General features: G+C 35.6%; 1 protein-coding gene across 1 annotated transcript in view; it reads right to left on the reverse strand.

Moving 5' to 3' along the window:
• C3G (C3G guanyl-nucleotide exchange factor) overlaps positions 1-12,007 on the reverse strand; it is a 426,509-nt gene that overhangs the window by 231,818 nt on the left and 182,684 nt on the right. The window contains exons 3-4 of the mRNA XM_068226676.1: positions 10,848-10,987; positions 10,621-10,768 (exon numbers count right to left, since the gene is read on the reverse strand). Coding sequence (XP_068082777.1) covers positions 10,621-10,768; positions 10,848-10,987 — 288 coding nt within the window. The remainder of the gene's footprint in view (positions 1-10,620; positions 10,769-10,847; positions 10,988-12,007) is intronic.

Here is a 12,007-nt window from a genome sequence, read left to right on the forward strand (position 1 = left end):
TTAAGGTTATGCATCGTAAATATTGAAAAGAAATTGAGTAATAAAAAGAAGTGTTTTGCGCATTAAAAAGTGATATATCTCAGTAATTGCGAGTTATATGAAGAGGGTTACGAGAGTTGAAAATAGATAATATGGAAGTTGAGATTGAATTATTTGATGGTTATAAGACGTAATATGAAGTTATATGAAATGATTTAAAGAATTATAATGTGCGTCGTGGTAATTTCGAGATATACATGAGGTAGACTAGCGTAAAATATGAATGATATTGGTTCAATTCGATGATGCGATTATTAAGAAGGAATTATTAAGGGATTATTAAGAAGGAATTATTTCCTAAATATAGGAAAGATAAGTATTGGAAAGGTGGTGTTAACTATTATTCTTGTTTTAATGTTCATATCTGATGTCCAATACGGTCTACAATGAGATTTATTACTTGTAAGGAAATACACCGCGGCACTGACTGGATATAAGGTATGGATTATGAATATTCATTTATAGATGAGATTTAGGAGGTAATATGATAGTAAAAACAGCTGTTAATGTAGAGACATGTGAGTTGTGTGATATATTCTCAATACATGTGAAATGTGAAATAGGTGAGATGTTATATATAATGGTGTTGACGCGAAACACAGCACCGAGGTATTATACTGCAAATACTTAGTAAATGACTTGCACAGCAGGAATTTGAACTTGGCGAAGGAATGCATATTCAGCCAAAATATTATAAATTAAGAATTATGTGAATAGAGTAGGAAGATAGATTATTTATATATTGAGTATTATTTTATATGTGTGAAAAAATTACTAGATAAGGAAATAGTAGATTAGGAGCCGGATTTAAGGGGCAATAGGGTCATAAAACCTTAGCACGTCAGTCGTCCCAGTTTAATTTCCTAAAACGATATTCTATACCAACGGACTCAGATTTCATTACGTATAGAAGATGTAATTATGAAATTGAACTCTGAATTTTCTTAACATTGTTATAATTGCGGCATAATAATGTATACGAGTGATTAATTTAATTTTTCAAGAATAATTTGGACAATTTATTGCCATTTGATTTTATTTCAGAAGAATTCAATTCATGTTATGTTATTTTTTGGTAATAAGCCCGCGCTGACTTAACTGTAGGATTTTATGAATTATTTATTCCAAATAGCGATTAGGGAAGTTTATGATGAAGTCAGTTCTCATTTCTTTTTTGATTTTCTTAATTTAATAAATATGATTTTTCATTATTTTTATAATTCTATGAGTAATAATTTTTAGTAATAGTTAGTTTATAAGGTGAATTTCTTGCGGATTGCATATACGATATTGCAGTCGGTGGTGAATTTTATGCTTATGCGATAGGATGGAGATGCTCATTCGGAAATTATCGCGTATTGTCGAGTCATTTTCTCTCGGAATCCACGTAAAGCGAAATCTACAGAAAAATTAAATATTTTTCTTATTCAATGGCATACCCTGGGATTACGTTCTGACTGTCGGGAGTTATTTGTGTCCTGCTTGGATACGAGCGGGTACAACGTTATAATTCCATCATCTCTTTCCAATGCTTTAATTGATACACGAATAGTTCTTTTGTTTTTCACAATTCTGTACAGAAGTTCCTTATTTTCCTTATTGTCTTCTACTAATTTGTCAGTAAATTCAAGCCAGTTTTTCTCTTTCTCAGATTTAATTACTCTCTTTGCTCCGAGTTTTAGGTCTCTATACTTCTGTTCTAGTTCTCTCAGTTTTACGTAATCCTTATCTGCACCTTTTAGGTTCTCTTTATCTCTTTCTCGTCTTGCTGCATTCCTATACTTTTATGGCTTGCTGCACAGAATCATTCCACCAAGAAGTTTCCTTTCCTTTTAGTATACAACTTGTTTTTCCTACAGTGTCAACAGCTGAGTTCATAAGCATTTTCTTGAATTGGGTCCATTCCTTTTCTCATGTTTCTATCTCATCTGTTGGGAGCTTGTCACGGATCCTTCCTTGGTATTCTTCCGTTTTCTTCAGGTTCATCAAACTTCCACACCCTTATTTTGGGTTTTTGCCTGGTCTTCATATTTTCCACTGGGATGTTTCTAAAGGTTGTCATCAGTAATATGTGGTCACTATCCAGGCTTTCTCCGGGCAATACTTTCAAATCAGTGGTAATCAAACCGGCTTCCTTATCAGAGATAATATAATTGATTAAAGATTTCTGCTGTCCATCCCAGCTGTATCTTGTTAATTTATGGGTGGGTCTTTTCTGGGAAAAAGTGTTCTTAATTATGAGATTATTTGTTAAACAGAAGTCCAGCAGATCTTCACCTTCTTGGTTCCTGTTTCCAAAGCCATTTGGACCAATCACATTTTCATACCCTGTTCTATCAACACCAACTTGGACTTTCAAATCTCCCATCACAATTATATTATTCTCTTCAATATGCTCTTCCAATTCATCCAGGAATGTGTCTTTCTCCTCCTGAGTACACCTAGATTGAGGGGCATAAACTTGGATTATGCTTAGGACCTCTTTCCCTATTTTCCATCTTAGCTTAATTATTCTATCATTGACATGTTCTACATCCAACACTATGTCAATGTTCTTACTAATGACAAATGCTAACCCATTATGGGATTCCTTTTCATGTCCATGCCAATAGATCTTATAACTCTTCCTCAAAGATTTTACACCTTTGCCTTTTCATTTCGTCTTACACAATTCTAGAATATCAAACTTTCTCCTTTCCATGAGGTCCACTAGGTCTTCACATTTTCCTGTCAGGTTTATAATATTCAATGTTCCAATTTTTGTTTTATTTTTTCTCATGTAGATTTTTCCTCTTAGCATATCTTCGCTGATTATCACCAGGCTGCTAGCCGTCATACCTAGAAGTATGTGAGGATGTTGTCATATTCGGGACTTGAATTTCATTGCATCCGAGGCTCTCTTTAGTTTTGAAAGCAGGCACTAATTACTCTCCTGTTGGCTTGCTGGGCCTAACATAAAAGAAGATTTTTCTGTCAGGGCAATCTCCCTTAGCCTTTAGCAGTCCCCTGCCACATCTACAAGGCAGCAGCTTTTTTGTGAATTGATGTGGCATTTCCTCTACAGAGGTTTCACTCAACCTCCCAAGGAGAACTCCTCCACCTGTAGTCATTGGTTCACCCTTAGTTTGCCAGGTTTGGTATTAGCAGCCTGACCCTCAGCCAGACAGTCGCAGGTTGTACCATCTAGGCCCGGTTTCATCAACACATGTTAAATATATACTAACAAGTAGTTGGTTAATACGGAGTTAAGAATTTAACATCTTGTTAGGTTTCTTGCGTTTCATCAAACATTTCTTGTGAAATGTTAACTAATTGACTGTTAACTCTCCCAATATTGCGAACTGGTGCGAATCAAGGAGGCAGTGGTACGAACATGCTGTTTTACAACGCGCTTCGATGCGGTTTTGTTTGAGTACAGCAACAGCTGTAAAATATGGCGCGTGAAGTGAAACGGAATCGTTGTTCTAATTTTTCCTCCTTCGAAAAAGAGTTGTTAACTGAATTAGTTGGTAAATATATATGTTATTGAATGCAAGCGCATAGATGGCTTCACGATAAAAGACAAATACGAGGCGTGGGAGAAAGTCCGCGAGGGTTTCGATGGAGTTAACAGATATTTTTTAGCGGGTATCCACTGTCACCCAACTAAATCACTTCATTAATTGTCCTACTTCAAACTGTGCTCCGATATGGGAGTTATAAAATATCGTATTGTCGTGCGCAGAACCAGACCACCTAGCAAGTATATCCCTGATTTGGAGGTTAGGCTCACTAATCACCTCAACATAAACATTAACAGAGAAATATCCCTTCCGATTACGATATATTTCGGCCCAATTGCCTCCAGGTGATTGGATTCTTACATGTGTGCAATCTGTTTCACCTAGAACAAACACGAGGAAAACGGCTTGTTTCATAGAAGTCGCGGATAATTTTCTGACGCTCTTCTAATGAAGGGAATGTTATACCTCCTTCTCATGGATGCTATTGCTGCAGACACTCGACAAACAACTCTACTAACAGTGGGTTTAGAAATTCCAGCATTGTCTCCGACCATTATGTGAAAAGAACCATTAGCAAAAATTCGTAATATTATCAGTACCTGCAACATTGGAGAAAGAGGTTAAGTTTCTCTTCGTACGATATTCCAACCTTATTTGAATTTCGTCAACAACCTTAGCAACGACTATTTTCGATAACCTATATCTATGAAGAAGTCCCGCATCCGTCAAATTTTCAATGCCATTACGTCGCTGAAGTCTTCTTCGATCAGGATTGTTTTGTAAAAGATCTAAATAGAGCAATTCCGCATCGAAAGCGAGATTCACAGCAGCCATTTTGGAACAGGTTGTTAAATGCTAATGTTAGCCATTTAACATTGGAAATGGCTGATGTTAACTTTAATACGCAGTTTAACATTTGTTAATATTAACAGTTGTTGATGAAACGCAAATTTTCTTAAATCGTATGTTAAAATGATTTAACACCTTGTTAAGTACTAACATGTGTTGATGAAACCGGGCCCTACTGTCACATATGGTAGCAGGATTGCTCCTGACCTTTTAACATTGTCCCCGATTTAATCATGTAACTAGATCATCCGTTACCATCTAATGCCATCAGGCCACAACCATCTCATTGAATCAATGACAATCTGAGTCCTCTAGCTGTCCTACATTAAGAAGAGTTAGCGTACTTGGCTGTTCTTTACTAAGGGCTCCGACTACTATATTCATTACAAAATGACCTTCAGAGTTCATGTTTCATCAACACTAACCCACACGTACTGATTTCTTAAATACCTCTGAATACTGGATATTACTTTCTCGTAACACCAGCTGACATAGTTTCTACGTTTCTATGTTCATTTGACCATGCAACAGTGGAATGAATTGTATTGAATAGGTGGTGTGTGTAAACTTAGTGATATAGCTGTTTTCAATACGGAACAATGACGAGAATAATGGTTTGTAGTGACGTAAGTTTTGCACAAAGTCCTTTCATCTGAAATATGTTCATTCATGTATTTATGAAGGAAATATCTGAATGTTGGTCTGTTGAGCTTAAACAGCGGAATATCTGCTCCTAGAAGGGCCTGACAGAGGTCTCATGAAAACTGTGTTAGCCTATTCCCAAAACATACCAGAATTCGTATTACGTTTTCTAGTGAATAGTTCCATGCGTTTGGATGTGTTTATATGCTGCAATACTTGATACAATTTTTCACTAACTACTTTCTTTCTGTGTGGCTTACAATATAATATTTTAGAATCTGTGGAAATAAATTCAGAAGAAAACTTGTCTTGGTAGCCTTTAAGTCTATCTGCACTACTTAATTTAGTTTTTGGCATGATCTACAATATGTGAATATCAGACAACCATGTATACACACACTTAACACTTAAACACATTCCAACACTTGCATGTAGTGCACTCAGTATATGCAAACAGCCTCACTGAAGTTGTGCCACTACTATTGGAAGGACCGATTTGACACATGAAGCACTCACACTGTGATTCCCAACAGCGTATTGAATTTTCAAATTCTTATAGCTAAATAATAACTCAAAACAGCTTGGTTTAGTATAAAATAGCAAGACTGGCAACAATGATTCCCAAGCGTGTGTGGGTAAACACCGGATTGCATCATAAATATATGACATCCAGCTTCGTATATCAAGTATTGTTAGTGAGTCATGCTTCCCTGCCCACTATCCTGCTGTTCCTTACTGAAGCATATTTCTCACTCCTTTATACTGTGCAGCTAAATGCTCATTTCTTATGTGAATGAGCGCTCTTAACTATCAGTCATCATTGTCATTGATCACATTCCTTTGCACTCACGGAACATATTACATATTAGTAGAAAATGCCAGGGCATGCATTTAAATGCATAATAAAAAGGATAATATCCTTAAATATGCTATTTTAGGGCATAAAACCCAAACTATGATGCATCTATTAAGAAAAGACAATACATGCATTTTATGCACGATAAAAGTGATGATATTTCATTCAGATCTTAGTGATTTGCATAAATAATTTACCAACATCATACAAGAGTGGGAAAAGTATGTGCAAATGCATGAACTTCTGATCCCTAATAATTATCAACCTTCTTTCCCCTTATCCAGCACCTGCCAGTTTGGGGTATTTATGGCACTTCTCTACTTTCCTCTCTCATTCTACCATTCCTCATCCAGCATTTTGTCCCATCCAGTCTCCTCCTCCTCCTCCTGTATTGAATCAGTCCATCTTGTTCTAGGTCTCCCTCTCGCTCTCTTTCCCTCAAACTTCATCTGCATCATCTGTTTTGTAATTCTTTCTTCCTCCATTCTTTTTACATGTCTAAACCATCTTAGCTCACTCCTCTCAATTCTCTCATTTGGTTTTTCCATTCTGACCTCTTTTCTCACATCTTCGCTTCTTAATCTGCCTTTCCTTGTATTTTCTATCACATTTCTTACGTATTTCATTTCACAAACTTGAATTCTACTCTTCTCCCTACCTGTCATTTTCCAGGTCTCAGCCGCATAGGTCAATATGGGTGCATAATACATTTTGTACATTATCTCTTTACACGTCCTTAGTTCTGTTGTTACCACAAAAGAGAGAGAGAGACAGACAGACAGACAGACGCGCACGCGCGCACACACACTAATAAACTGCCATCTTGAAACAAAACACTACTACGAAGAAGCAGAGGAAGACTGGATACTGCAACACTTGCATGTCAACCAATCAACATAACAAATTCACATACTTGATTAACGACTTGCACTCATAACTCTCAAATAACCAACTCCACTTAACTCCCAAGACTGCCTTTTTATACATGTTTCCTGGCCCGACTTCTAGAAGAATACGACACAACATGCTTTCTCGTAATTTCGAGAGTCTCCAATAGCCTATTTACAATGAACGGATTTTTCTGTAACTCTCTAGTTCCAAAGATAAGTTGTTCTGGACTATTACTGTGTGTTGCACAATATTGCAATGAATATATACATCATGTTGTTGTTGTATGTTGGGTATTCAGCCCAAAGGCTGGTTTGATCCTCTGCAGCTCTGCCAATAGCTGTCATAAATAGCCTAGGTGTCAGTGAAGAGGCGTACTAGGGAAATGAGGAGTGAGGCAGTTTCCCGTTGCTTTCCTCGCCGAGCAGTCATTGCTATTACATATCAGTCTGCCAAGCCCACTGAAATGCATGCACCAACCGACCCTATGAGCGATATTTTCACACCATTCATAACAGGGACTGGCTGCATAAGCAATGCTATTACTAGCATCTCTCGTACCTCAGTCACTTTCATATTGTCAAAGCCAAGGATGAGACTCAGACAGGTCAATGAAAGTATCAAATTTGATATAGCCCATACCAGAAGACATAGTGCACTACATCTCACCAGCAAAGAGGCAACATAGATATACAGGTAATAATAAATAACATACTATTCATTACGTGTTCTTACATTAAATAAACTCATATTAATATTCATACAGCAGATGTTTCATGACATAACCTCACAAATAATATGACCACAATTTATACCAAATAAAGTTCAAATAATAATAATCATAATAATAATAATAATAATAATAATAATAATAATATTTTTTTTTTTGCTAGGGGCTTTTCGTCGCACCGACACAGATAGGTCTTATGGCGACGATGGGATAGGAAAGGCCTAGGAGTTGGAAGGAAGCGGCCGTGGCCTTAATTAAGGTACAGCCCCAGCATTTGCCTGGTGTGAAAATGGGAAACCACGGAAAACCATCTTCAGGGCTGCCGATAGTGGGATTCGAACCTACTATCTCCCGGATGCAAGCTCACAGCCACGCGCCTCTACGCGCACGGCCAACTCGCCCGGTAATAATAATAATAACAATAATAATAATAATAATAAAAAAGCTTGATATTTCCATTATTATTTACCCATAGGTTAGAGAATATTGTTTCCAAGTTTCACTAGTCCATTACACTTGCATCAGTACTTCCTTATTCCAGACAAGGTTTCTTACACTCTATTAGAATGCACTGTGCTGTTCGACCTTCCTGCTAATTCCCATGTCCAGCCTTGAATTCTCCATTAATTCACTACCCATGTATTTGAAACTGTCCACAATTTCAAGGCTTTAACCACCAATTTTCACAATGCCTTTCTCTTGTCTTTCTTCTCTCGATATCATCATGGTCTTGCTTTTCTCTGTGCTTATTTTCATACCATATTTTTTAAATATTTTGTTCAGTGCATCAAGTTGTTCTTATATATATGTCTTTGCAGTTTGTTCCCCAGATCACAATATAATCTGTAAATAGTCATAACTTCATCTCCCTATGCCCATATGCTTCCTTTACAATTTCATCCATAACAATTAGAAACAAAAGATGTGAGAGCACAATCCCGACTTAGTGCAGTTTCACTTCTAAACCATTCTGTGTTACCAAACGGAGTCTGTACGCTGTTGACATAGTTTCTGTACTTTGCTTGCACCATTTCTACAGTTTGTGTACCCAGTCTCTTTTTTGCGATGGTTTCCCACGCCTTCTCCCTGGCAACACGAAAGTATGCCTTCGTTAGATCTATGAATGTCATGACCAGATCCTTTCCATATTCCCAATTCTTTTCTATTAATTGTCTCATGCTGGAGATTGAGTCCACTGTAGATCTTCCACTTCTAAAGCCGTACTGTTCCTCATGCAAATTTCCATCTACCTTCTCATTCTCCTCTCTAATATTCTTTCCAGTATTTTTGCCACTTGTGATAAAGAGTCTTATTCCTCTGTAGTTATCAAGCAATTTTTTGCCCCGCTTCTTAAAGACTGGTATTATTATTCCCTTTCCCAAGTCTATACGTTTCTACTTCCATATCCACTTTAACAAACTGTACAACCATCGTAGTCTAACAGGTCCAGCAGCCTTTATCATTTCCACACTAATTTCATCCATCCCTGGTACCTTCCTCATTTTCATTTTATGAACTGCTAATTCCACCTCTAACATGGTCACATTATCTTCTACTGTTGAGTCATCATGCCGTATTACTACAGTCTCATCTACACCATTTCTCACATTCAGCAATCTATAAAAATATTCCTTTCACCTTCTCTTTATTTCTTCTGGAAGTGTTATCAAATCTCCACCTTCCTCTTTCATCAGCTTAGTATAAACTCTTTCTTTCCTATTACTTTGTACAATTCCATACAGCATTCTTTTACTGCCAGCTCCATCTGTTTCCATTTTTTGTATAAATTCTTCCCAACTTTTCTTCTCTTTTTCATATCTTCACTTACCAATTTCTTGCATTTCCCTTTATAATCAAAATACTTCCTTTTGCTTTCTTCTTTTTAATCCCTATTCCATTCTTTCCATGTTTTCTCCTTTTCTTTCACTCTCATTGATATTCTACCACAGGCACTCCCTGCCCTCCTAAAAAATGCCCTTTCGAAGTAGGACTATTATTCTTCCACACTTCCTACTTCAATAACTGGAATTTCATGTTCAGTCTCTACAGAAATTATTTCTGTACATTCTTATCTTTTCCCACTTTTATTTCACTATCTCTTTTCTCCTTTCATTTTTCTATTTTATTATTTTCTAATTGCAACTCTATGATCTCCATCAAATGCTTCTTCTAGTAAAGCTACTACTTCCATCAAAAGTGTCTGAAATTTGGCCTTTCACCTTGTCCTTTTCACTTCTGAACTCTCCACATAAATGAACTAAAAAATAAACTTAAGAATTCAGAATTGCTTCTGTTTGCTGATGATGCAAAATTTGTTTGTTATACCTGAATAATATATAGGGGCCTACCTGTATGAAACCCTTCTCATCAGACCTCTATCCCTAGATTCAATTCAGTAGAAATCTCCTTGTTTATATTCGTTTAGAGCAGGGTTACTATATGATAATGTTGATTATACAGCCCTACAATAGTCATTAATTATGCATAGTCCGTCACAATGCTGTGAATTCCTGGATACACTTTTCATTTTTCAATTGCTCCACTCCTTGGTGAATTGACCACAACTCCTATAGAGAATAAACTTCCACGCACCAAACACACACATGAGATTTAATCATACACTGTCCATGAACTGGCATAGAACTAACTATTCAAAGAATGTCAAGATTGGTAAACAAAGTGGACATTGATGTATTTAACTGCTCATTGTCAAAATTCAGAAATCATTTACATGATTTCCAGAAGTGATTATTACTTTCCTGCGTTTGATTTTAATATAACAAATGCATATAACTGTACATTATTTTCTTCTTCTTATATTACACTGACCCTTTCTTTCCTTCTTTGTGTTGTAAATAATAATAATAATAATAATAATAATAATAATAATAATAATAATAATAATAATAATAATAATAATAATAATAATAATAATAATAATAATAATAATAATAATAATAATAATAATAATAATAATAATAATAATAATAATAATAATAATAATAATAATAATAATAATAACTTAAAACTAACAATTAAGAACAATTCTACCAATAAAATAAGTCACTTTCATAACTGAGTATACAACAAAAGTGTTCACAAGAAATGTCTACCTGCACAGCTTCCTCCACAAGGACCACAATCTCGGTAACATTCTCCCTATCGAGAGCCTTATCTCCTTGAAGTAGTACATCATCGCACAACTTGATGAGTTTAGCTACACTCTGGTAGACTTGATTTGTAGCAGACACCAGCGTGGAACTAGAGAACATAAAATGCAATTTAGATCACAACACTCAGACTATTAACAAAGAAGCTCATAACAACATACAGTACATACCTCTGCTCATTAAGGACGTACATCTTGAGCACTCCATGGATAGTGGTGACTGTTTCTAGCACAACAGTGCCATTGCCAGAGAGCATCTCCAACTTCTTCTTGCTCACAACATCACGGAAATGCTTAAGAGCGAGATGAACCTAAAATTAAAAAATAAAGAACACTCACACTTATATATAATATATTTTATACCCTTCATGATTTTGTATCAGATCATTAAAAATTCACAAAGAAGTTCTTTTTAAAATCCCAAGATACAGTCTTCTTTTTTTCTTCTTTTTTTTTTTTTTTCTAAGAAATGAGTTCACAGTTTCTAATCCAGTAACATACGTCTTCATTGTTTGTACTTATAAATACATACAAATTATGACATGGATCACCCAATAATCAGTCTCTTGACTGTAACAACCAGTTTACTACCTAAAATGCTAACACATGACTTCATGAGGCTCATAGAATTCCTCTGTAAGTTGTCCATTAACAATAATTGCACAAGTTTCTTGTAATAGCATTCAACAAATTAACTTACCTTAGGTTTAAACAACAATTTTCTTAATCTGATATCCTGAAGAGCATGTATGACCAACTACCAATATACAATATTTAAATGATTAAATACAGAGAGATAACCAAATATAAATACTGTATGCAATTATATTGCACACACAAAAAAAACCACTTTAATATGCACTATCAAGAGACACAATTAATTTTGGCATATTATAAATTTTAAATACTTGGTAAATCCTTCTACAATTTCCTCGCTGTTCTTTAATTCCTGCATAATGTTTAAGATATTTTCACACACCATATTATTCCATGTCATCGCATAATATATTGTTATTCCAAAATTGTTTACAATTATTTGTAACATTTATAGCAGCAGATGACAATGCAGATATAATCCTCATCTCATTTTCTTTAGTGAAAAATTAGTTCAACAAAGTGTCAAATCAGTTTGCACACCCATCCCTCAAACACATCATCGTCCAATTTAGTGTCAGTTAATACCAGTAATACGCCCGTGCACCATACACTTCAGACGAAGATACAATTAATTTTAGAAAGGCAAACTGGGAAAAATTTACCGCTATGCTCAGTGGAATATTACAACAATTCATCTTATTCCAGAGGCATACAAAGAGTTTGTAGAAGCCATC

The sequence above is a fragment of the Anabrus simplex genome, chromosome 3 (genome assembly GCF_040414725.1).
Source record: "Anabrus simplex isolate iqAnaSimp1 chromosome 3, ASM4041472v1, whole genome shotgun sequence".
NCBI classification, from domain to species: domain Eukaryota; kingdom Metazoa; phylum Arthropoda; class Insecta; order Orthoptera; family Tettigoniidae; genus Anabrus; species Anabrus simplex.